Raw genomic sequence first — 27,438 nt, forward strand, 5'->3', positions numbered from 1 at the left:
AAAATTTCGTGCAAATTAATTCAGTGTGGCTTGTTTTGTGTTATGTGTGTATGTGTGTGGTTTTTTTCTTTCTCTCTCTCTTTCCAGTAAATGAATGGCTCCTCAAGTAGGGAACAAAGCCAAGAAGAATGCCACCTCAGTGAAATGCTACAACTGTGAATTGACGTTACCTAGAATGTCCCCCTTCCTGCTTCTCTCTCCTTCCTCCCCCCAAGCCTCGTTCACTCTTTGGATTGGCCCTTTCTTCATTAAAAGTGTCCACAAAACCATGGCAGAGGAATACATCCCTTACACTCACAAACACTTGCACATACACACACACACGCAAACAAACCTACACACATACACATTCATACAACCTCTGTGATGGGAAGTCAAGTTTCAGAAACAAAAAGCTCATTCATAAAAGGTCTTAGAAGAAAATAACCTGTTAACCTGATTACAATTTTGATACTGTTTTCCTGAACTAATAAATCGACTCAATGAGACTTTTCAGCCTTTGTACATACACAATTCTTCCAAAAGAGAGAGAGGAGAAAACAGCTCTGACAGCATCAAACGGACTTTGCATCAAGTCATCTCAGATAGTGTCCTAAGACCCTCTGAGGGTGCTGGCAACAGGGGAGCCAGGACAAAGTTGACCAAGGACACTTATTTCTAGATTATGATTCTTCTGTTTACTCAACAATTTAAAAAGAAAAAAAAAAAAAGGACAGACATTGAAGAGCTACACATTGTGTATATATATCACCACAGACTATAAAGAAATGGAATTATTTCCCTCTTTGTCACATATCTGTAGTAGGATTTGCCAAGATCAGAATTGATCCATTTGCTGTTTCTTGTTTTCTGAAGGTCATACATTGTGTTTGGTTATTGTTAACAGCTCAATAAATGTGTTTAACGACTTAATTTCATTTTTCTGGCTTTGGTCTGTTCTCCTTCCTTACAGGCTAAGCCCTGGCTCCATGCAACTGCATTCTTTGATTTCACTTATTCCTTCATCTACATGTTTTGTTCATTTGCAGCCAGGTTGTTTGGTTTTGTTTTGTTTCTGTTCTTTAGCGAGTTTGTGGCAATCAGGAATGCATTTGCTAAGCAAGTATAACTTAAATTCCACTCCATGGCTCGATCATTCACAAGAGGTGAGCTTCAGCCTGCGATAACAGGCAACAGATCTCTTGCATTTCAAAACTGCCATCCCCCCCTGTGATGCTCCCCGTGAAGGAATGAACTTTGCCTTGTAAATTCCTGGGAAAAGGGGTGTCTTTTCTCTCCAGGTACAGCCAGATTTCACAAAGTACAAACGAATGCCTTTCTTTTCTTGTTTATAATGGTCACTCACTGTGTTTGGTTACTGTCAAGAAATCAATAAATGTGTTTAACAAGTTACCCAGTACCCATGTCTGAGTTTATTGAGAAGGAGGCGGCTCCCTGCTGAAGTCTCTGTGTCCTGCTGGGTCCAGGAGCAATTGCGTTCGGGGCTGGGAGAGCAGCCAGAGCTGCCAGAACAGCCTGCCTGGCCATGCCAGAGCCAGGTAATTAATACCCTGTCGAGAAAACATATAGGCTGAGCTGCTGGAAGGGAAGACCTGGATGTTTGTTCAGTGGTCAAATTAAAAATAACTTTCATCTCTCTTTTCCTTCACACTCGCTAGAAAGGAGGAAAGCACAGGTAGAGTTGTGCAAATGGAAGCATTCACAAGTTATCCAAAAATCCCACCTAGTGACTAGGTATATTGACAAGGAAAAATTCAAACACCCAGTTATTTCAGAAAGCCAAATACTTACAAAAGTTTAGGGTGGGCTGGTGGTAATCTTTGTGTGGCTTGCCGCTTCCTCTGAGTTAGATTGTTCCTTAGCCTGCAATGGCAGCCAGTGATACAGTGTAACAGGTGAAGAATGTGGATGGCAAATTAATTTCACTCTACCAATCGCCTGCTGTGTGACCCTAGGCAAATTGCATTACTTCTCTGATCTATGCATTGGGGATGCTAATAACTTCCTCCATGAGTTATGAGGCATAAATACTATGCAGCTACTTAAAGCAGCTAGCACAATACCTGCACCGACTGTTCTAGATATGGTACCTAAAAGCATTTGTGTGGCCTCCCTGTTAGAAGTTGATCTGAATCACACTACAACCTTCCTTTACAGAGACACCAGATGAATTTCAAGCAAAAGCAACAGGTACCCAGCAGACAGCACACAGATCAATGCCTAAGATGTATTAAGGAAGAGAGGACAGAGCACAGGTGAGGAAGGCAGGCAGGGGACTGGGTTCCTAGGTCTTGTTCTATTACCAGCATCCTCTGTGACTTTGGGCAAGTCAGCTCCCCTCCCTGGGACTGAGTCCTTATCTTATCTCCCAGGGCCTTTCCACTCTGTCATTCGGTTCTTTAGTCCAGTGAGAACAAAGGAAACCCCAGGCTCTTACCCCTGGAGTCCCTGGACATGGGAAGAGTTTCCCTTTGGCCAAACAGAACTTGAAATGGAGCCAAGTGGCCCCTGTCTCCCTCCTGGTCCAGTCCTAAATGACCCTTCTCCGCACTCACTGGGTTTCCCAAACTATAAAGTGGAACCATGGACACTTTGTCCTCAAATCACGTGGGAGTAATAATGATGAGATCGATTAGAATCTCTCTTTAAAAAAAAAAAAAAAGGAAGTAGTAGTAGTTTTCAATGTACCAAAAAGCTCCTGAGACTTGGTCTGGTGAAGACATCAAGAAACAAAATATATTGATATTTTCCACCCCGTGGGTGCTCGGGAAGGGGCAGGCGGCAGTGCCATTGTGCCCTGTAGTGGGACCAGCTGGCCAGGTTTGCCTGTCAGAGCCTCCCTGAGCCAACACGGGCCTCCCTTCCATCCTGGGAAGGAAATCGGGGACACACGCTGAGCCCCACTTCCCTCTTCAGCGAAATGAGGGAGGGAGGTAAACATACACACTGGAGAGTTCTGAGCAAACTGAATGAGAAAAAGAGAAAACATAGTATGGAAATCCACAGCCCCCTCTTGGGGACCCATTTTGAGGTTTCCAAGACCATTTTTAGGGTCCGGGTCCCTCTGTAGCAGTTTGGTTTCCATGGTAACGTCAGGACAACCACGACTCGCTGCCCTAAATGTGTCTAGAATGTAGCGCAGGACAGTGTGAGAATAACCTGGAATGTGGGCGGGAGAGCAGTCCTCAGACACAGCCCATCCCACCCACACGGTGCTGAAGCATACGATTGATGACGGCCAATCCACACATGCCAACCCTTCCAGGGTGGACCCTTCCTGCTGGACCACAGGACACCTGCAGTGCATCAGAGTATCCCAGTTTTCCTATTCCAGAAATCCTAGAAGTGGGAACTCCAAGAGCAGTAATCCACTTGACTATTATTCACCAACTGGCACGACTGAACATAAGATCTGCCAGGACCCCAGCCAAGGAAACACACTCATAAAATCCACCATGGGTGGCACATTTCCTGTGACCCAGGCCCTGTGCTAAGCAGCTTGCAAATATCATCTCATTTCACCCACACAGTGACCCATAGGAAGTAATCATCACTGCTGTCCCCACGTTATAAATGAAGAAACTGGGCTTCTTAAAGATGAGGTAGCGGACTCAGGGTCACATAGTTCATAAGTGGTAAAGCCAGACCCAACTCTTCTAAGCCAGTCAGTTGTTCTCGAAGTGTGGCCCCGACCAGCAGCATCGTTGGTTAGAATGCAAATCCTTGGACCCACTGTAGACTTACTGACACTCTGGAGGTGAGACTCAGCCATCTGTGTTTTAACAGCCCCCCAGGCAATTTCGATGCACACTCATAAGAACCACTGCAAATCAAATGCTCATCCCTACTACTTCCTAGTGAAGAAGTTCTGACTTTGCTACATATTAGAATCTTCTTAGCATAATGTCCTCTAAGTTCAGCCATGTTGTAGCAAATGGCAGAATTTCCTTCTTTTTTAAGGCTGAATAATATTCCATTTTATATCTATATTACATTTTCTTTATCCATTCACCTATCAGTGGACATTTAGGTTTTTTTCCATGTCATTGCTATTGAAAATAATATTACGACAAACACAGGAGTGCAGATCTCTCTTTGCAACCTTGGTTGCAATTCTTTTGGGTATATACCCAGAAGCGAGATTGCTGGATCATACCAATTTATATTTCCAACAGTAGTGTACACATCTTCACTAACATTTGTTATCTTTTGTTTCTCAGACAGGGTCTCACTCTGTTGCCTGGGCTAGAGTGCAGTGGTGTCATCATAGTTCATTGTAACCTCCAACTCTCAGGTTCAAGCAATCCTCCTACCTCAGCCTCCCGAGTAGCTGGGACTACAGGCATGCACCACTATGCCTGGCTAAAATTCTTCTATTTTTCATAGAGATGGGGTCTCGCTATGTTGCTCAGGCTGGTCTCAAACTCCTGGCCTTAAGCAGTCCTCTCACCTCAGCCTCCCTAAATGGTGGGACTACAGCCATAAGCCACTTCACTGGCCTATCTTGTGTTTTCTTGATAGTAGCCATCCTAACAAGTGTGAAGTGATACTTCATTGTGGGTTTGATTGGCATCTCCCTGATGATCAGTGATACTGAGCACCTTTCCATATGCCTGTTGGCCATTCATATGTTTCCTTCAGAGAAATGACTATTCATGCCTTTCGCCCAGTTTTTTCATTGGATTACTTGGGAGGTTTTTGCTACTGCCTTGTAGGGGTGCTAAATGAACTAAGCCAGACATAGAATAACAAATACTACACGATCCCACTCATATTAGAAATCTGAAACAGTCAAACTCTTAGAAGTAATAAGTAAAATGGCAGTTTCCAGGGGCTTGAGAGGAGAGGGAATCAAGGTGGTCTTGGTCAAAAGGTACACAGTTCCAGTTATGCAAGATGAGTAGTATGTGCTAGAGATCTACTGTACAGCGTAATGCCTGTAGTTAACGATACTATCTTTTATTTAAGTATATTTATTTTAAATATACTGAAAAATTGTATATTAAAAACTAAGAGCCTAGATCTTATGCTAAATGGTCTTATCATAAGAAAGAGGGAGGGGGAAACTTTTAGAGGTGATGGTTAAGTTTATGGCATTGTTAATGGTGACGGTTTCGAGGATGCATACTCATCTTCAAACTCATCAAGATGTATACATTAAATATGCACGACTAAATCATACCTCAATAAAAGTTACCAGAATAATAAATCTCCTAGGAAGTTTTAAAAATCCCAAAGCCCAGGTTGTATGTATTCTACTCGAGTCAGAATACCTGGGGGCAGCAGCCAGTCTTCATGGTTTTGTAAAGATCTGCAGATGATTTCAACATACAGCAAAATTTTCGTCTAAAATGACCTTCTTAGAGGAAGGCTCGCCTTGGAGGTGCCTCCGTGGGAGCCCAGGGGCCAGCGTTATCTAGAGGGTATTCCCTTTTCAGAATCACATCCCAACCCCTATGCATATTAACTATTTGGGATGGCCTCAGAATGTTCCCCAATACCCTTTTTCTCCTTCCCCAATTTTCAATAAATAGGTCCAGAGTTTGAATGACAAATCTCTCTCTTTTTAAGTAAAAGCAGCATTAGTGTTTGAAATAACAGCTTGGCACCAGCCTTCCAAAACCCAGCCCAGGTCATCACTCCTAATAACTCAGATTGCAAAGTTTCCAAAACTTTAGATCATTATGAACAAAAGAAAACAAACAGAGTCAGGATACCAGAAGTTCAGGAAGATAAGCTGGGTCCATAATTAAAAGTCATAGTCCAGTTATGGCCCCGTCAGTTCTAATTGCACAGTGTCTCTTCCATGCAGTGCTCCTTCCCTCCAGCCCTGAGCCCTGTCATCTCATGCCTGGGCTGTAGCAATGTCCACCACAACAGGCCCTCCTGCCTCCAGCTTCCAGCCAAGTGAAAGACCCTGGGCCAAGAGTGTAAAAATACCCAAACTCTGGTCTCAGATAAAGGGAACCTGAGTTCACCCAGAATAAAGGTTGTAGGAAATTTAGGCTGGGCTGCTGAATGGGAGGAGGACAATCTGAGACACTTTCCAGAGAGGAGACCAAAACACAAACTAAGCAGAAAATCCAAGGGGCAGCACTCCATGCTGATCTGGTGGAGAAACAGACTCCAGGTGCAATGCAAGATGACAGCACCTGGATGCCAGACCCAGAATGAAGGTAGGAATCAGGACCCAGGTAAGTTTCCTGAGCTCTCTTCATTAGGTGTCCAAGGTCTTGGCCATGGCCCAGAGTGGGAGGGAGGGATAGAGAGTCAGCTCCTGACCCAGATGTCACCATCCCGCTCCCAACTCGTCACTGGGATCAGTGATCCAAAACCTCCAACCAGAGCACATCTCCCAACACTCAAACTTTCAACAGTCTCCAGTTGTTTTCAGGTTAAATGGTCCATTCCTTAGCAAAGCAGGCAAAGTCTTCCTTAATGGATCCTCAGCAGAGGCCCATAGACTCATGTCTCAGCCCTCCTCACCCATATGAGGGGCCAGCCACCCTAGCCCCCTAGCTTTCCAGCCTCCTGCTCTCACTCCATGCCATCGCTCATCTCAGAATGTTCTTTTTTTTTTTTTTTTATTTCGGCATATTATGGGGGTACAGATTTTAAGGTTTCAATAAATGCCCATTTCCCCCCTCCCCCCAAAAGTCTGAGTCTCCATCATGACCATCCCCTAGATGGTGCACATCTCACTCATTATGTATGTATATACCCGCCCCCTCCCCCTACCACCTGCCCAATACCCTATTACTGTAGTACCTATGTGACCACTTAGGTGCTACTCAGTTAATACCAGTTTGCTGGAGAATATATCTGGTGCTTGTTTTTCCATTCTTGGGATACTTCACTTAGTATGGGTTCCAGCTCTAACCAGGAAAATATAAGATGTGCTATATCACCGTTGTTTCTTAGAGCTGAATAGTACTCCATGGTATACATATACCACATTTTATTAATCCCTTCTTGGATTGATGGGCACTTGTTCTTTTCGGTTCGTTCTCACCTGCGGAAACACTACACATTTCTAAATAGACCCAGCTCAAAGCCCAGGTTTCCTGGATCTCCTGAGGGAAAATGACGTCTTCCATCCTCTGAGTTCACACAACATATTGATCGTATCTTTAATTAAGGTATACTTCATTCAGCTCTATATTAGAAAGATATATAATATCTGCAGAGCTTAATGAGGCTGTATAGTCTCCTGATTGTACATGCCAATTTGGAGTTTCCTGAAGGCAGAGATGATCTCTTCATTTTTGTATCTCCCCCTCCTGTGCATAGGAAGAGAAAGAGAAAGAAATCGTAGCATAATGCTTTGCAAATAGTAGGTACTCAAAAAAATTGCTGATACATAGAATTTTCCTATGTGGGGGGTGGGGGGGATGGTATTTGATTCTTTTCCATGTACGGTGCTGGGTTCTTTTACATTTTTTTTAATATTATTTGGTGCTTCTAGCAAGTCTGCCAAGTAGTTCTTGGCCTTATTTTATAGATAAAGAAGCTAACAATCAGAGAACCAAATATACACACCCAAGATCATATAGCTGGTGAGTATTGGAACCTGAGAGTTACAGCAAAGGCCGATTGATGCTCAAGAAGTCTCATGTGCTCTTAGGTGGCGCCAGAATGGAGGGGTTCTTCCCTTTGGGGTTGTCATCATTTAGCCCTATTCTGTATACTGGACCTGTTATGTTCTGAATGTATTCACCCCCAAAATTCCTATGTTGAAATTCTGACCGCCAAGGTGATGGTATTAGAAAGTGTGGCCTTGGGAAGGTGATTTGGCCATGTGGGTGGAGCCCTCATGCATGAGATCAGTGTCCTTAAAAGAGAGGCCTGAGAGAGATGCCTTGCCCCTTCTATCACGTGAGGACACAGCAAGAAGGCACCATCTATAAGCTGTTATAAAAGGTAGGCCCTCACTGGACACTGAATCTGCCTTGATCTTGGACTACCCAAGCTCCAAAACTGTGAGAAATAAATGTCTGTGGTTTATAGAGCACCTAGTTTATGGTGTTTTGTTACAATAGCTCAAGTGGACTAAGACTGGACCCAAGGTATAGCAATCTGCCAATGGTTCCCAACTGCAGGCCAATTAGAAGAGACTCTCTGACTGTGAGTCCATGCCATCAAGATTTTTTAAATATATATATTTTTTTAAGCCACAAGTGGTTCTACCTACCATCTGCAAAGACACCAAAATATTTGCCAAACAGTTCCAAATACTTACAGGTTACCTGATGCTGGAAGGGAAACTCCAGCAGAATGGCAGAATGAAGAGACAATAAGAGAAAGAACAACTCCTTTAGGGGCCCAGGATGCTGGGTTCTGCCACAGGAATTCAGTGAGATGTATACAGGCTGATTATTCCTTATCTGAAATGCTAAAGTGTGTCAGGCTTCAGATTTTTGAATATTTGCAGAATACATATCAGTTGAGCATCCCAAATCTGGGAATCCAAAATACAAAATGCTCCAATGAGCATTTCCTCTGAACATCCTGTCACCGCTCAAAAAAGTTTCAGATCTTGGAGCATTTTGGATTTCGGATTTGGGGCGCTCAATGTGCAGTAGGATTTCTAGAGTTGTTGGGGATTCTCAACCCTCCCACCCACTCACATCAGTCTCTTGACCTGGCTCAGACTCGGTGGGAACTTCAAGGGTAACTAAAGCCAAACTGTCAGTGTGCCCAAGCGGTCACCCAAGTGAGTGGCAACCTCACCCCTGTCACCAGGCAGTAAGATATTTCTGCCTTCAGTGAAATGGAGATAATCATTTCTTTTCTCGTATCCTAACAGGCTGTGGAAACAAAATCAGGGAAGAAGTGAGAAAAAGCATGGGGAAAATGTTAAACAGATGTCCAGTAGTGCTAATGGAAGGGATGCAAATACCTCTGCTGCAGAGAATGAAGATGCATTGCTGGAAAACGTGCATATCTAGGGCCCCTGCTGGATGCTGATTCAGCAGACACAGAGTGACAGCCTACTGTGTGCCAGGCACATGTTCTGTCCTCAAAGAACTTGGAAGGGGCAATGTGGCCCCGACGTATTTCAGGAAATACACCTCCCTGGTACAGATTTTGGAGATGAAAATATGAGCTACATCTTAAGAAACACTTTTGAAAGTTGAGAATGGGGGATTGGAAGGGAAAGACAACCTAGGGAATTGTAGGAGGGAGAAATTGGTTCTAATAAAGATTTCCAGGAATGAAGCCTTCCCCAAACTATAGCATTTGAGCTAATAAAGCTCAAAGTGTGGTCGGGTGAACAGGGAAGGAACCAGCACTCCAGAAAGGAAGCAGCCTGAAGGAACAGGGATGATGGGTGTGTCCCAAAATAGGGAGATGGTCAGTGTGGCTCAGGTCACCTGTGGATGTCAGGCAGCTCTTACCTGTACAAGTTTTGGCTGGGTCCCTTCAGGGCCGAGGGCTGACACAACATGTTCTCTAAGTCACTGCATTCACTGGGCACTAAAGACTAAGCATCTGGCTCTGAACCAGGAACAGTAGGGAAAATTGAGGGATAAGTCATGGTTCCTGCCCTCAAAAGCTGAAAATCTAGTTTGGGGAGACAATGAATGAACATGGAACTCTTGCCATCTATGTGACTTAGGAATGTTTAACACTCAGAAAACAATTATTTTTGAAGTCGTCAGATGGGCAAGTCGGCCAAGTGTGTTTATACAATCTGCACACTGTACAAAAGTGCCCAGCTGAGATGAAGGCTGGGGACATCTCTTAGCAATTCATCAGCCTAGAAGGGATGAATGCCTTCTTGTAATCCACACAAGGATTCTGCTTGTGCTGGATGAGGCCCAGAGAACAGCAACTTTAAGAATGAGAGGAAATTCAGAAACAAAGAATAAGGTATTGATTGAAAAGCTCAGTGGGAAGTGTAGTGAAGAAAGAGGGATTTGAATTAGGGCTGCCAAGTGGCAGGATTGGCATAGGTGGGAGGCAGGATGGCATTCCAGATAAGCAGAGCAGCTGGGGCTAAGATCTGAGGCTAGAACACACCTGGCAGGTATTCCGGGCATGATGAGCATTCACTGGCTTAGTCCAGATCAGAGGAAAGTAGACTAAGGAAAAATCAGGGGGGTTGGTACCAGGAGGCTAGAGAGGGGCTGCAGTGTGCAAACCGGAAGGAACAGGTGCTCCTGGGTCTGCTAGTATTTTCCAATCTGAGCTCTACAATTCACGTGTTGATGACATTGGACAATTATCTTATGCCTCTGAGTCTAAGAGTCCTCATCCATAAAAAAAAAAAAAAACAGAGGAAACTCCCTCATCCCTTTGCAAGAAATGAAGTGTGGAGAGAGCTACCTACTTCATGAGGTTTTGGAGGAGTCGTCTTGGTATAACAGACAATAGGAAGCCATTGTAAGTCTTGAGCAGGAACATGATGACATAGCCATACAGGGTCTGGCCACATCTCTTGGACACAAATCCAGGCATTCTGGTGAGGAGGGGAATAAGGCAGCTTTAGGAGAGAATAAACTCAAAGGCCAGGCCTCTAAAGCTAGTTGTTATCTTCCTCCTATTTCAGAGAACCTGATCCTCCAGGTTCCCAAGACCCTGTGTGTGAAAGGGACAGCCCCGTAGCTCAGCCACCTTGCCCAGGAAGACACTTCAGCCACCAGATGCTCCAGGAAATATATGAGAGATCCTGAAACAAATGAGGGTTTAAAAGGAGATTCCAGGAAGGAAGAACTGAAAGGAGAGGGTCACAGTGACTGCTAATGTTCATCACACACAGAGTATGTGCTTCACAGATACCACTTCATTGCAATCCTCCCAGAAGGTAGGAACCATTTTGTTACGGACTCCATTTCACTGAGGGGAAAACAGAGGTACAAAGAGGTCAAGCCCTTGACCAATATGGTTCAACCAGGAAGGTACAAAGAAGAGAGCTGGCACCAGAGCCCTCACCACTCTGTCACAGTGCTGCTCAGAAAACATGGTAGAAAAAACACAACAGACATGAATTAAAAGCAGCAACCAGTATATACCCCAAAGAATTAAAAACAGGCACTCAAATAAGGACACATACAAGCACGTTCATAGCAGCACTATTTGCAACAACCAAAAAGTGGAAATAGCCCAAATGTCCCTAGATGGGTGAATGGATAAACAAAACATGCTACAGCCACACAACAGACTATTATTCATCCATGAAAAGAAATGAGGCACCTATACATGCTACAACAGGGATGAACCTAAACACGTTATGCTAAGTGAAAGAAGTTAGACACAAAAGGCCGCATATTGTATCCTTAACAGATATGGGGATTTCTTTGGGGTCATGAAAATATTTTGGAACTAGACAGAGGCAGTGGTTGTACCACATTAAGAATGTACTAAATACCACTGAATTGTTCACTTTAAGATGATTAACTTTCTGCTATGTGAATTTTACCTCAATTTAAAAAAAAAAATAAGTAACCAAAGCTAAGGATGGCAATGTCCATTAGTCACTGAAAACCTCCCATGTGTCAAACATTATGCTCATCAATTTACCTGCATTATTTTATCCAATCCTCCAAAAGTCTTCTGTGATTAAAAAATACTTCTTGTCCCCAAGCACAGTGAGCCAAACAGAGGTTCAGAGTGTTGACGTAACTTTCCCAGTAGCCTCCTCTCTTAGTAAGTGCCAGAACAGGTTTCAGACCCAGGTCTCTCAGATTGTTCAACACTACACGGTACTCATTCCCCTGTCCCTGAAACTTCAGAGTCCTCCTCACATGTGGGTCACTCTGGGACTGGGGAGACCAGTAAGAGTTTCACCCCAGCTTCTTACCGTCCTTTGGGCAGGAGAAGCGAGCTCCCCCTCCCAGCAGCGTGCACTGGAGCCCCCTGCCCGCGAGCAGTTTAAACTAAGAGTGGGCAGCTCCGCCAGGCCGCTTCTAGTTTTCTTTCCCAATCCGAGATAAACAGAGAATGAGAGCTCAGAGCAATTGTTTTGTTTCCAGTGAATTAAAACAACTGTCAAACCATTCAGGCTACCTTCTGGACTCTTGCTACAGAATTATTCAGAAGAGAAGTTTGCATGAGAAAGACCCAATCCAATTATAGTGAGAAGTGTAACTAAGCGAGAACCCAGCATCCACAGTGTGGAAATAGCTAAGGATCTGTCAAACACGCAAGTGAAGCAGAGAATGAAAAATGGATAATAAATCTTTTCAAGAGGAAACTGGGAAGCCACAAGAGAAAGCAGTAGAAATGGCCCGGTTCCAGGAACTCAGACAGCTTACCCCCCACTCAAGTGGCAAACAACCCAGGCTTCCCAGAAAAGCCAAAGTTGGGGAGAACTGATGACACCATAGAAAGCTTAGTAGGATGCAAAATTTAATGCAAATGAGAAATCTGGTGACCCTAGGAACCTCAAGAAATAACTAGTATCACGCCCCCAACGAGAAACTCCAACACTTCAGCCCACATTTGAGATCAAAGACTTAGCTAATTGGGCTCTCCTTAAACACATTCTATAAAATTAAAATTCTTTTTTGAAAAAAAGAATTAAACTAATAGGTTGATATCAATAGTTCTTAGAACTATGACAAAAAAGAAATATTAGCAGAAGCAAAGTGAAGGTAAGACCTTGATTTGAGCGGGGAGATTTGTCAACACTGGGAACTTTGTGTGCCAGCTGCTGCCCCTCCCAGACGTGCTGGCCCATCCCCCACACTTGGCTCCCTCATGTTGAAATGTGGCTACGTGGCGACTTATTTAGAAAATGGAGCAAGAGCGATCCTAGTAGTTCTGTTTAAAGACTGAACACTTTACATATCAATAGACGAAAACAAGAATGGGCATTGAACATGGACTCAAATCCCCGTGTTCCTCTCACTGGCCAGGTGACCTGGATGTGGCAGTTCGCCTCTGTGAGCCTCAGCTTCCTCATGTAAATGGGTAAGGTGTCACCTTATGTTCTCCTTTTAATCCCCCTCTCCCCGTGAGAACGCACGTATGTTCTGTAGGATACTTGGTGAAGCTTTCTGAACCCTGACAGCTTGTTGCTTCTGGGTCCCTTCCGTGTTGCAGGTAACGCCCCCTTCCTCACACCACCTTGCTCTTCCTCATATGCTGCTTTGAAAGTCTTTCTTGCATTGTTTCATCCGAGGGCCCCGCTTCCTTCCAGATTATTAGTAACTTGAAAGCTCCCCAGCTGTGCAATGACGAGGAAGTTAATTTCTTTGAGCCACAGTGTCCTCTTATGCAAAACAGGGATAACAAATAATAAATAATGTATTTCCCTTATGATCATTGAGAGGATAAAATGCATCAACATGTGTGACAATGCCTAGCATGTTTTTTAAAAAATGCCTAGCATAGCACTGGCCACAGCGTCAGAATTAGATAAGTGTCGTTTTTATCTTTCTCTAAGAGTAAAATGCCAAAATACAGGTGGTCTCTGCTCCCACACATGAGTAGAAATTTTCCCTGAGTACTTCCATGTAAGCACTCAGCACATAAAGCACACATTTGGGGTGTCACTGATAGAGTTTTAGGCAGCATCCAGCTACAGAGTAGGAGAAAGAGAGCGTGTTAATTACTGGGGTTAATGCTTGATGCTGTAACAATCAACCCCCAAATCTCAGTGGCTTAACATAGTAAAGATTCTCAGTTTGAAGCCAAAGGCCTGAGAACCCAGAGGGCTGCTGGTGTTAAGTGCTGGAGTCCCATGGGCACTGGGAGAGAGGGTCCAGCTCCAGGAAAGAAAGAAAAGAAAATTCTTTTCTCTCCTTTTTTGTTCTATCCGGGCCCCCAGCCAACTGGATGGTGCCCACTACATTCAGGGCAGATCTTCCCCACTCAGCCCACCAACTCACACACCAGCACCAAGCTCCTCTGCAAACACCAGACACTCCCGGAAGTAATGCTTTACCAGTTCTCTAGGGATTCCTTAACTCAGTCAAGCTGACACCTGAAATTAACCATCATAGTAGTCACTCCCATCTATTTTGAAGAAGAGAGTCCTTTGCTTCTAGCTGCATAAATGGGAAAACCAGAGAGCCTGTGGACAGGGACTCAAGAGGTTTCATGACCAGGCCTGGAAATGTCATTTGTCATTTCCAGCCACATCCTATTGGCCAGAATCCAGTCACATGGCCCCACTCTACCTGCAAAAGAAACTGGGAAATGTTGTCTCCCTGTGTGACCAGAAGGAAGATGAAAATAGTCTTGCGAGCATGTGGCGTTGCTTCCACCGAGATCTGGAAGGAGATGCAGGGGAGGTGCTAACCACTCTACCCACTGCCTTGAGAAGCATCAGCCACTGCATCTCCAGGGACATCAGCCCAGCCAGGGTCCACGAGAACCTTTGCTGCTCTTGGTCCGAGGGCTCTGTCCTGGAAGAAAGCTGCACCTCCTGGGCAGGAGGTGAGAATTTCACTCAGTACCAGGCTGACCTAGCCTTTTTGTACAAGCCCCAAAGAGCGAGACCTGACTCACCCGCCAGGGGACGGGCACCTGTGAAAGCACATGTCTCTGCAGGAACACAGACACTTGGCAGACACCTGCGTCCTGGATCCTGTCCATCCACAAGTCCCAGGACAGAGGTTCCTTACTTTCCCAGGGTGCTGAAGAGTCTCCTTCTGCCCCTCCAGACCCATTCTCCACCTTTCTCCACCCTGCTCTGTGCCCCAGGAGACGGACCTTGTGGACCCATCAGTAGGCTCCCTGACTCTCTCACTCCCACTTGGGCCCAGCAATAGGTCCTGGGACAAGCAAGAGACTAGAGGACAGGAAGAGAGAGAGGCAGAGGTATTTATTCCTCAGCTCTCTCCCCCAGGCAGCAGGCTGACAGTGTCTGGATTCTCTGTTGAAGGCCACAGCTCCAGGGACCAGCCCCTGCAGGCCTAGAGGGCAGCTGCTCCCTTCCCTGCCCTGTGAGTTTCAGTCCCCCAAGACGCGAGTCCCCACCAGGCTCTCCGGGCTAAGGCGTTCACGTTGAGTGTGTCTGGTACCTGGCGGCCTCCCCAAGAGAGCAGCTACGTCCCACATCAAAGCTTCAGAGGTGGAGCGAGGATCTGGATCCCAAGGCTGAAGGACCCAGTGCAGCCTCAGGCCCAGGAGCTTATGGGATGTGCTAGAAAGGGCCCTAAGTTCTAGACCCACCTGGGCCAATAATTTGTTTCACAAATGTGAGCGGGTTCCTTGTCCTCTCTGAGCCCCTTTTGTCCTTATTTATAAAGACAAGTTGATACTGTGCCTGTCATGAGACTAAATGAGCAATGTAGAAACAGTGGCAGGTGCAGGACAGCCTTCAGTATACATCAACCCCCTTCCCTCCCTCCCTCCCATCCTCCCTCCCTCCCTCCCATCCTCCCTCCTTTCCTTCTTTCTCTCTTGCTCCCTCCCTCTCTCTTAAATTCCTCACCCATACAATAAAAGAGGGATTTTCAACCAGATTTAAAATGGCACACCTTAATTAAGCATCTCCCACACGCAGGCAACTCTACATCATGCTTGGGGGACACAAGGCTGCGTGAGACACGGCGCCTGCTTCCAGGGAGCTTAGGACTCTGACAAGGGAGACGGATTCTCAGTCCCCGCATCTGAGACAGGTGGCGGTAAGCCGGGGCCTGAACACAACCCCGAGTGGCACGGTGCAGGAGCAGTGAAGTGGGGCTGGGAAATGCAGACAGGCGTCCTGAAGGAGATCAGTTCTGAAGTCGGGACTATTAATTGCCTGTTCACACCAAGTACCTCGTTTCGTACAGCAACCTGTCACTGTACAGCAGGTAGGGCCTGACGCCCAGCTCTGCCCTAGGCAAAACACTCTTCAGAGTGTAAATGACATTTTCTTATTGTTCTGTCCAAAAAAATAAGAAATAATGCAAAAAGGGAAAACAACAACAACAACAATGCTTCACACTCTGGGTTCCTGACTGCAGTGGCAACAGAGCTGATTTGCTGCGGAAGTCTCTAGAAAGCTCTCCTGCAGCCCCTCGTGGCAATCTATAACAAATAGTCCCTCATGAGCCTTACACACATCTCACCTGTCACTCCTGCCTGCATCTTTCAAGGTCCCCCATTGCCCTTGGAATAAAGATTAAATTCAAGCCACTTAGCATGGTCCATGGGGCCTTTCGTTATCTGACCCCACCTACCACCTACACCCCACTCTAGGATCCTGAACTCTCCCCCCTACATCCTATGTTCCCCTTTCCTTCCTTCCTTTCCTTCCTCCCTTCCACCCTTCCTCCTTTCCTTCTTTCTCTCTTGCTCCCTCCCCCTCCCCTTATGTTCCAGTCACACAAATCACTAGCAAGGGATGGAACAAATCACAGTGTTTTGAACCTTGGTATGGAACGTCCCTCCCCAATTTGTCTACCTCTCATCTACTTATTAAAAGCAAATTTTACATACCACTTCCTGCCAGACCCTCCCCTGACTTCATCCTCTGAGCCACCTGCCCCTCCTCCACATCTGTGTCTGTATCACAGACGCTTCTGCCCCGTATTTTGTTTGTTTGCTTGTCTATCGCCTGATACACGAGCAACCCCCTGGAGGCAGGCACCATGTCTTGTTTGTGATCTGAGCACCCAGTTTAATGCCCGGCATATAGTAGATGTCCAATTCATGTGGAATGAATGAACAAATGGATGAATAAATAAATGAAGGATGAACAAAAGAAACAACAACTGAGTGACTATTAAGAGGAGCTACTCAGAAATCCAACCATGCATTCATTCAACGCAATAGTCACATAAACTCCCTGGTAGAGGTAAGCGTTTGGGGTCATGTGCAAGCCAACTGGCACACACTCTGGAGGGAGAGGGAACAGAGCAGCCATCAGCCGTCACTGGACAACATGCTGCTTCCTAGATGGAGGAAACAGCCACAGTAAATCCTTGCTGCACTCTTGTGTAATAGGCACAATGACAGTCTCCATTTTAGGCATTAAGGGTCCCACAGCCAAGAGTGGTGAGCAATGTGACATCAGGGCCACATGTTCAACCCCTACACAACAGTCTCCCAACTTGGGGACACTGTAGTCAGTGCCTCATCGCTCCCCAGGTCCCAGACGACCTGGCTCCATTTTCTTATCTTTGCCTTGAATTACACAGTGTCACCTGAACCCTTACAGTCAATGCCCTGCACCTGACCTGCAAGTCTGTGCTTCCTGTGAGGCCAGGTTAGAGGTTCTCTGATGGAAGCCTCCAGAAGGAATGGGAGCAAAGGCCATGGCAATGCATGGAGAGGACTCAAGTGGGCCTCCCTAAGGCTCAGGGCAGGGAGGGGCCTGCAAGGGAAGAAGGGAGGCACAGACTTCCTGGAAAAACATGCTGGAGGGTGAGGGCCAGGCTGGCATTTTAAAAAGTAAATTTCCACCAGCTCGCTTAGAATGCTGTCCCCAAAGCTTCTCTTTATCTATCCCCATGGCATAAGTCTGGATAAGGAATCTGCTCAAATTGTTTATTGTTTCTTAGAGGAAATGTCACCTAGCAGCTGTCAGCCTATGTCTCAGGGAAGCCTGAGCTAAAAATACTAGCAGGATTGTTAGACTCATAGACTCCTTGAATAGTAGAACCAGAAGAATGAAAATAATAGTGAAAGCTGCAGTGACTACGTGTACCAGGCCCTAGGGTAAGTACTTGATATGTATTCATCCAATTCTCCCAACCCTCCCTGCAAAGTGAGCATTACCATCCTGGTTTTTATGGCTGAACAACCTTAGGATCAAAAAGATTAATTGACTTATTTAAGGTCAAACAGTTGGTGTCCAAGGTAGGGGTCAAATACATGTGGGTCTAATCTCATTTCTCAAGCCCGTTCACTTATACCAAACCCTTTCCCCGATACCAGCATCAGCCTGGTGCTTATCTTTATAAATAAAGTTTTATTGGAGTGCAGTTCTGTGCCTGAGATTGTGGTCCACCAGGAGAGTTGAGTAATCCCATGGAGAGAGACCATCTGGCGTAAACGCCTAAAGTATTTGCTCTGGGCCTCTACAGGAGAAGTTAGCCAACCCTTGACATATACTTTGCTGCTTTCGAGAGTTCTTACTCTTACCTTTATTTTAATATTATCAAAGTGATCTCCAGATAAGTGAAGCGACCTGTCTGAGGCCACACTAGCTCTCCTCTAGTATCTCACTGTTTTCTCTCAGTAAATATTTACTTTCTCACCATGCCATTTACTCAGAAGAACAGGAATTGGTTCTCCTCCCTGAGGAATGTAAAATATAGTCGCAAAGATAGACACATATCCTAGCACACGCTCCACACTGCCCCCCCTCTCACTCCAAGCTCACCTCCTGCCGCCCTCCCCATCTTTGGCTGCACTCTGGCCTGCCTTCTGTTCCCCAGCAGGTTGTTAAAGACTGACCACGGGGCAGAAAATAAGTCCTGGCATTAGAAGCCAGGAAATCAAAACAACTGGGCACAGATAAGAAAGCAAAGTGTGCACAGGTCAAGCCGAGTGGTTCAGATGGAGGCGGTGAGCTATGTGAGAGGGGACTGAGAACTTAGAAGCCAACGACTCATGTCAAGAATTTGCCAGGTGTGTGGCTCTCTTTATAAAGCTGATGTCTCAGCTTTACTTTGCAGAGGAAACTTGGGCTGCTTTTTCAGTAACACAGACGGGCGGAACTCAGGCAACAACATGTTCTTGGTTGCAATGTCCAAGTGCCTCATCTGATGTCAAAGGTCTGTCTGGGTTTCTCCCTGCAGAGAAAGCTAAGGAATTCATATGAAGACCAGTTGGATGACTGTGTTACCTGGCCAGGCCAAAAAACTACCTCCTGGGAATCAAAAGACATTTTGGCATGGTGAACTACAAAGACATCAGAGACAAAGGGGGACCTTGGCCCTCAGAGAGGGTCACAATCTAGTAGGGAAGAAAGGACATATACAAAGAAGCAATGTGACTGAACGTGCTGGGCTTTTGAAGACATAGGTTGCAGGTCTGTTCCTTCAGCTCAACCCTTCTCAGGCTAGGAGGCCTCATGTATAATAACTGAATTAACTTCTTGGACCCTCAGCATCCTCATTTCTAGCCTGGAGATCATCTTGCCTGTGACACAGGGCCACTGTGAGGATTCATGAAATTATCGTCAATATTAACAGTTAGTTAGTAGCCAGCATTTGCTCCACAGTTTACAATTAACAAGTCATGTTGCACTTAGTGTTTCAATAAATGGTAAAAGTGTTGTGAGAAGTAAATCTTTGTGGAGACACCTTGGTCATGCTCTTGTTTTTATAACTACAAGGGACTGTACAAAACCATCTTCCCATGAGCTGCTCCTGTTTGATCCTAAGGGTCTGTTGCCCAACCATTGGTTCATTTGGCCTTGGCAGGGAGGCCCGTTATTCTGGAGGGTAATTATAACCAGATGTACTGTCTCATATACAATCTTAAGCAAATTACTTCTTTTTGAATTCCACCTTTCTCATCCATAAAACAGGGTTATTGCCATTTAGTGTGCAACCAAGAAAGAGTTCCTGCAAAGTAGAGGAAAGATATAGGAGAGATGTAGGCTAATAATATTCAATAACCAAAGGCAAGCCATTCCATAAGTTAGACCAGAACTCATGATTTTTTAATTTTTTCTTTCACCTACAATGAAGTTCCAGGTCAAGGACCTATGCTGAGGCAACTCCTACCAGCTCACAGAGATGACTATAAAGTATTCTGCAGTTTGCAAGCTGGTTGTTCACCCATTGGTGGCTTGGAGTCAACCACAATGGGAGCACTTACACCATGGAAATTGGCAAGTGCTGCAAATTAGGGCTTTCTTGTTTTTTTCTGGAGAGCTGGTTTACCAGCACACTACTGACCAAGTGAACAGCTTATTAGGGTCAGTGGTTAGAAGTTCACCTGGGAAGAAGAAGAATGGCAGGGAAGCTAACAACATACTGGATGCTATGGTGTGTCAGATTTAAGGGAAGCCATTTTCCTTTCCTTAAGACAAGCATTCTTGAAATTTTCTCCCAGTACAGTCCACGTCACAGGTGAGGCACATTCCTCTGGATGTTCCAGACTCAGTCAGATTTCCCAGCACCCTGCCCGGAGCCCATCTCTTCCCCTCCGCTGAAGAAAGCATATCAGAATGCCATGAGTGCATGGTAATACTTTTGAAGACATAATCTGGAGGCTGCTTGCTCCTACATCATTTGTAAACCCTGCTACTTCATTACTACCAACAAATTGGTTGTGACAAACTTCACCAAGGAGCCAAGACCCAGCTATTAAGAATAATCATACTAAGCAGATGATTATGCCTCACGACTTAGATGCAATCCTATTTCCTCATTTTTCAAGCTGACTTTAAAGCTGCTTATATGTTCTCTGAACTGATTTGGAAAAAGGAGGAAAACTCATCTCAGAGGTAGCACTTGTGATTTCATACCCAGGCTTTTCCATAAGCAATCAGTTATTCCCCCATCTAGCCATAGTGACTCTGCCGTGTCCCCATCCTCTAGCTTCTCTCAGGGGAAGCCATCAGAAATGTGGGTCTAATCCCCTGCCTTTTATCTTAGACCTTTCAAGAGCTCTCCATTGTCTACAGCATGACACACAGGGCTCTCATCCCGGGCCCCAGCATACGTCTCCAACCTCATCCTCGTAGTTTCTAGAATTACACGTGCTCCCCCCACCTCTGACTTTTTCTTGGAAAAACAATTCAAGAACACATTCTCAGGCTTAAAATTGTAAATAATAAAAATATGTGGAGTAAAAAAAGAAGTTCCTCTTTATCCTCCACCTCTCACCCCCAATTTCATCCTCCTCCCCAGAAGTAACCATATAGCAATTTAGGTTCTATCTATACATGCTTTTTAAAAATGCATTTGCATATATGTATAGGGAGCACATGAAAGTATTGTTTGGATTTTTAAATTAACCAATGAGATCACAGATATTTTATATGTACTATATGTACAAGTTAAATGTCATATGCAAAACTAATTTTTTTTACTTTATAATATATCTTAGAGATTTTCCCATATCTGTATATGTCTATATCTATCTTATTCTTCTAAACAGTTAAGTCAGTTTCCATAGCACCAATATATTTAAATTATTTAATCAATTTCCACTTGATGGACATTTAGGTTAACAGTTTCTCACAGCTGAAAACAGTTCTGTAGTTTTCTTTGTACATATTTGTGCACATGAATAAGTATTTCTCTAGAACACAAATCTGGAATTGGAATTTCTGGGTGAAAGCATGCTCATTTAGAATTACAATAGGTACTGACAAAATGTCCTCTATAAAGACTCTCCTGATTTATTCTTCTGTCTACAGTGTAATTGTCCCTATTTCCTCACAATACCACCTAATCCTAGGCTTTATTACTTTTTAATTTTTGCTGATAGATTTAAAAATTAACATCTCATCCATTGTCACTTAAATTTTTATTTCCCTAATTATTAGAGAGAATATGCAATTTTTCAAATATTTGTTGGCAATCTTTACTTTTTTTTTCTTCTGTGAAGTATCTGTTTGTACTCTTTGCCTATTTTTCTATTGGGTTGTCTTTCTTATTGATTTGTAGTTCTTTATATATTAAGAAGAATAATCTTTTGTGTATTAGACATGTTAATTCATCAACCCCTTTGATTTTTAGGCAGAGAGCTTGAATGAGAAAGGCATTGCTAACGGATACAAGACTGTTTTTCATGATACATAAAGAACCCCTACAAACAATTCTTTTCTCCTACGTTACTCATCCTTTAATAAATGCAAGCATTGCCCCTTCCTGTGCCTGTAATAGACTCACTAAGCAATCATGTTCTTCATCCCACTAAGCCTGAACATAGCCCTTGAGTCTGTGTCTATGTAGTACTCCAGGTAGCTAATATGAATAAACCAAAGTTGGCCCAGTGGAATAAACCCATTTCCCACATCACCTATAAAACATACATGATGTATGATTAAAAATGGCCCTGTCCAAAGACACATCATGCCTCAACCCTTGATCTCTAGGTAAATATTCCAGAACCCTTCCTAGGTACAGATACCAAGGGAGTAATCCTAGTGCTAGTATCTGTTTTATGCAATATCAGAACAGTATAAGGCTTTGTTCAATTTTTACTCTTTAGATTAGGGTCAGGAGGTTCCTATGTAGGTACGACTCTTAGGGTATTAGGCTATGATGTTTAGCTTGTCCCCAACATCCCTCCCAAACCAGGTGGGTCAGTTCATCTTTTGTTGCCTTACAAAAGCAATAGCCTCTCTCTCCTTTTCAAATAGAAATGGGATTTATCAAATTGAATCTCTTCAATGCAAATACCAATGCTACATGTGTAACTGGCTATTCTAATTCTTCTCCAACAGTCCTACAAACATGTCCCCTAGGTACTGAAAACCATTTTTCTCAGGGCAAACAATAATTGTCTATGGGGCCTTCATTTCTAGATTTAGTTGCAGACCTCTTCCACTGGCTTAATGCCTCCCAAGGGCCACCCATGTAGCCCTGCTCTAATACCAGTTGAGCATCCTGAGTCTAAAAATTCAAAATCTAAAATGCTCCAAAATCCAAAATCTTTTTTTTTGGAGTAACCACATGACATCAAAAGTGCAAAATTCCACACCTGACTTCATGTGACATATCACAGTCAAAACACAGGTGCATAATACACCTGTGAGAGGCTATTGCTTTAGTAAGGCAACCAAAGATGAACTGACCCACCTGGTTTGGGAGGGATGTTGGGGACAAGCTAAACATCACAGCCTAATGCCCTAAGAGTCATACCTACATAGGAACCTCCTGACCCTAATCTAAAGAGTAAAAACTGAACAAAGAGCCTTATACTGTTCTGATTTTGCATAAAACAGATACTAGCACTAGGATTACTCCCTTGGTATCTGTACCTAGGAAAGGTTCTGGAATATAGTGTATTATGCACCTGTGAATAGTTTATTCAGTGTCTCCAAGAAAAAAAGACCTTCCCAGCCCTCATCAGTTATCTTTTCCTCTTACACTCAGATTCCCCCAAAAAAGTATGCCCATAAAAGGAAATCAAATGTCACATGTGCAGGCCAGATGTGCCAATGCCATGTTCCCTACAACACCCCACATGGGCCCAAAATCTACATGTATTACTGTGGGTTTGTAGAGTTTTTTGTTTGATTAGGGTTTTTTGTTGTTGTTGTTTTGCTTATTCTCTGCTTGCTGATATAAAGATATGGTTGAAAATCTCAAAGAGGTCTTCAGATTCTCCTATGGTAACAGCGACAACAAAAGGAGGAAGCATTTATGTTTATCTATAGCACAGAAATTCAAGCTGTTGAAGAAACTGGGCAATGGTGTAAGTCTGAAATGTCTTTACAGAAGAGTATGGTGTTGGAGTGACCACTACATATGACCTAAAGAAACAGAAGAATTAACTGCTGAAGTTATATGCTGAAAGTGATGAACAGAAGTTAATGAAATAAATAGAAAATAGAAAAACAATAAAAATAGAAATAGAAAAACACTGCATAAAGCTAAAAATGAAGATCCCAATTGTGTATTAAAAGAGTGGATCTATCAGCATTGTAGTGAACACATGCTACTTAATGGTACAAAATTGAAAGGAATGATGAATACTCAACAGGCTGGTTGCAGAAATTTAAGAAAAGACATGGTATTAAGTTTTTAAAGATCGGTAGTGATAAATTGTCTTCTGATCATGAAGCAGTGGGGAAATTCATTGACAAGTTTGCCAAGGTCATCACCGGTCAAAATCTGATGCCAGAAAAAATCTACAATGCTAATGAAGCGCCACTGTTTTCATGTTATTGCCCCAGAAAGACACTGACACTACAGCTGGTGAGACAGCCTCTACAGGAACTAAGGATGCCAAGGACAGAATAACTGTGCTGGGATAGTGCTAATGCAGCAGGCATGCATAAATGTAAACTTGCTGTGATAGGCAAAAGCTTGTGTCCTCATTGTGGTCAAGGAGTACATTTCTTACCAGTTCACTATTACACTAACAAAAAGGCATATATCACCAGAGACATCTTTTCTGGTTGGTTTCACAAACTTTTGGTACCAGCAGCTCATGCTCACTGCAGGGAAGCTGGACTGGATGATCACACCACAAGGTTTTGTTCTTTTTGACAACAATTATGCTCATTCTCCAGCTAAAATTCTTATCAAAAATAATATTTATGCCATGTATTTCCCCCCAGAATTTGACTTTATTCTTTCAGCCATATGACTAGAGATCCTTAGATCAATGAAGAGTAAATATATTATAAAAACATTTGTATAGGCCGGGCGCGGTGGCTCACGCCTGTAATCCTAGCACTCTGGGAGGCCAAGGCAGGAGGATCGCTCAAGGTCAGGAGTTCGAAACCAGCCTGTGCAAGAGTGAGACACCATCTCTACTAAAAATACAAAGAAATTAATTGGCAAACTAAAAATATATATAGAAACAATTAGCCACGCATGGTAGTGCATAGCTGTATTCCCAGCTACTTGGGAGGCTGAGGCAGGAGGATCGCTTGAGCCCAGGAGTTTGAGGTTGCTGTGAGCTAGGCTGACACCATGGCACTCTAGCCTGGGCAACCGAGTGAGACCCTGTCTCCAAAAAAAAAAAAAAAAAAATGATATGTCATTTCTTTACTGTTAAGTATTCATGTGAAAAAGTATAAGAAAATGATTGCTTATTGGTAGCATATAAATTCAGAGTCAGGAATGATAGTGATTCCAAACAACCACAGATTGTCCACATGGGTGGCTGAGATCATGACAAGTTTGGTTCAATATGCACAAGCTTTGTTTCAAGTACAAAATTTAAAATATTGTATAAAATTGCTTCCAGGCTATGTGTATAAGGTATTGTGAGACAAAGTAACAAACATAAGAAGCCATGTCTGCTCACTTCTGCTTGCAAGTATAATTTCACAAAGCCCCTGACCCTGTGATGATGTGCAGCTCTCTGGAAAGATGCTTGGAAGACAAAACAGCCTAGAGCACATGCATAGCGCCCCACGTGTCTTGCCTGAGTCACTGTATTTCTAAAAAGATAAATGACCGTAGAGTCCTTGCCTTTTCCTACACATAAGATAATGTCTGATGGGGTTAGTGATTATGCCTCTATAATCTATAACCAGATGTACACTTAAACCCAAACTTTGATGTGCTTTTGCATGTACTGAACCTCCACCACTTGCTATGTATAAGCACTGGACTGAAATGCTGTGCCGGAACAGTCTGATAGAACCTCTCTCTAAAGGGCTGCTCCCAGGCCAGGAGCCTCAGTCTATACTTCTCAGTAAGACTTGTGAATAAAAATAACTTTAATTCCTTAAACACTTGATTTTTTTTTCTTTAATCAATAGTATATATGAAACACAAATGAATTTCATGTATACATTTGGGACCCATTCCCAAGATACCTCATTATGTACATGCAAGTATTCCAAGATATGAAAAAAATCCAAAATCTGAAACATTTCCAGTCTGGAGCATTATAGATAAGGGGTATTCAACCTGCAGTTTCTATCCAGTGAGCACTCTTCTGCCAGGGCACTGCTGATACCATGGCCAGGTATCATAAGCCTGAATCTCTCTTGACCTTGAACAATGTCCCAGCAGAGGAAGAATTGAGGAAGGAGGAAGCGTGCTCCAAGTCACAGAGAAAGCACACAGAAGACATGATCCTGCTCATAAGGCTGACACGAGATCCTTACTTATGGTGCTAGAAGAAACTGATTCCTTCTGGAAAATCACTGTTTTTCCTCTAATTCACACAACACGTCAGACACCAAATGTATGCCAAGCAATTCTCCAACTCTCCAGAAACCAACTGGATGTCCAATGGTTCAATTAATTCTGATACCACCTGGAGTTAGCGTCAGACCCCACAAGCTAAAGGCTCAGTCCGTAGACTCTCCCCGCTTCAGATGCCAATTCTAAGTCCAGGCCTCCTATACCTCTGACCATCTGACTATAAGTTAGGGGTTCCTAAAACCTCTTCTTTGGGGTCAATCATTTGCTAGAATGGTTCGCAAAACTCAGAAGAACCTTTTACTCACATTTCCTGGTTTATTGTAAAGGATGCAACTCTGGAACACCCAGATGGAAGATGCACAGGGCAAGGTATGGGGACGGTGGGGAGGGGTGTTGTGGAGCTTCATGCCTTCTCTGGGCACCCCACCCTCCCAGCACCTTGATGTGTTCAGCAACCTGGAAGCTCCTCAAATCTTATTGCTCAGGAGTTTTTGTACAGCTCTATCTCCGGCTCCATCCTCCTTCCTGGAGGTCAGTGGGTGGAGCTGACAGTTCCCACCCTGTCATCACTTGGCCTTTCTGAAGGCCACCCCCATCCTGAAGCTACCAAAGGACCCCACTCTCAGTCATTCATTAGCACAAACTCAGGTGTAATAGAAGGGGCCTGTTATGAATAACAAAAGACACTCTTATCACTCAGGAAATTCCAAGGGTCTAGGAGCCCTGTTCCAGGAACCAAGGGCAAACACCAAATGTATTTCTTATGATATTCTATTCTTCTGTTGCCTGGGGAGAAGAGGAGGTAAATGCAAGCCTAAGAGTACATGACACTTGCACCCTTGAGGTGACACAGCCACCAAGAAGCCTAAACACCATCTCCCTTCCTGACCCCTTGGTCTCATGCTCATTCCTCAATATTGCAACACTTATCTCCTTGTTCTGTGACTGTGTTTTTACTTATCTGTGAGCTTCTGGAGGGTAGGGATAAGGCCATATTCTAATTTTTTCGCCTACACATTTGTCATAGTGACTGAAACTCTATAGCTATTCAGTAAATGTCATTGCACTAATAAATGAGTGGCCAAGGTACCAACCAGTGACTGCATAGCTATTCTGTGTTAGGCCCTATGCTAAGAACATTACATACTTTATTATATAATTTAATCCTCACAACAATGCTATGAAGATGGAGTTATTATACATATTTTACTGCTGGTGAAACTGGGGATTAGAAAAGTTAAGTGAATTTGCTAAAATCATATGGCTCATATGAAAGTCATCAGAATCAAAATGGAGTCATTTGTGTCAAAAGCCCTGACACATAGAGACAGACAGATGGAGAAGGCCATCAGGGAGGACTTTTGTGCAAAAAATCATCACAAAAGATTCTGCAAAAGCTGCAGCCTTGCACAAAGGCCATCACAACCTTACACACACACACACACAAAAACCCACTTCAGTGAGGACATCTGCCCAGCAACTGCCTGTCCAACCTCAAACGGATGTCACCCTTGTTATTGATCCTTCTAACCAAGGATAATTATCTCAAAATAATTATGTTATCCTCCTCATTTTTTCTTTAAAATCCTTTGTCTTCCTTTACCTCCCCAAATACACACATAGTTTACCACGGCAAGCGTATTCCCATTGCAACACCCTAGTCCCAAATAAATATCTTTTTATTTAGAGAGCCTCTCTCTTTTTGTTATGTAGGTCAACACTTATAAGTGGCTAATCCAGAGGTAAAGGTCTACCTGAA

General features: G+C 43.8%; 1 protein-coding gene across 1 annotated transcript in view; it reads left to right on the forward strand.

Annotated features, from left to right (window-relative positions):
• The window catches only part of CA10 (carbonic anhydrase 10), a 464,685-nt gene extending 462,045 nt beyond the window's left edge, over window positions 1-2,640 (forward strand). The window contains exon 10 of the mRNA XM_020280899.2: window positions 88-2,640. Within this exon, the coding sequence (XP_020136488.1) occupies window positions 88-110 (23 nt within the window). The 3' untranslated portion in view covers window positions 111-2,640. The remainder of the gene's footprint in view (window positions 1-87) is intronic.
• The last annotated feature ends 24,798 nt before the right edge of the window (window positions 2,641-27,438 follow it).

The sequence above is a fragment of the Microcebus murinus genome, chromosome 18 (assembly GCF_040939455.1).
Source record: "Microcebus murinus isolate Inina chromosome 18, M.murinus_Inina_mat1.0, whole genome shotgun sequence".
In the NCBI taxonomy this organism is placed as follows: domain Eukaryota; kingdom Metazoa; phylum Chordata; class Mammalia; order Primates; family Cheirogaleidae; genus Microcebus; species Microcebus murinus.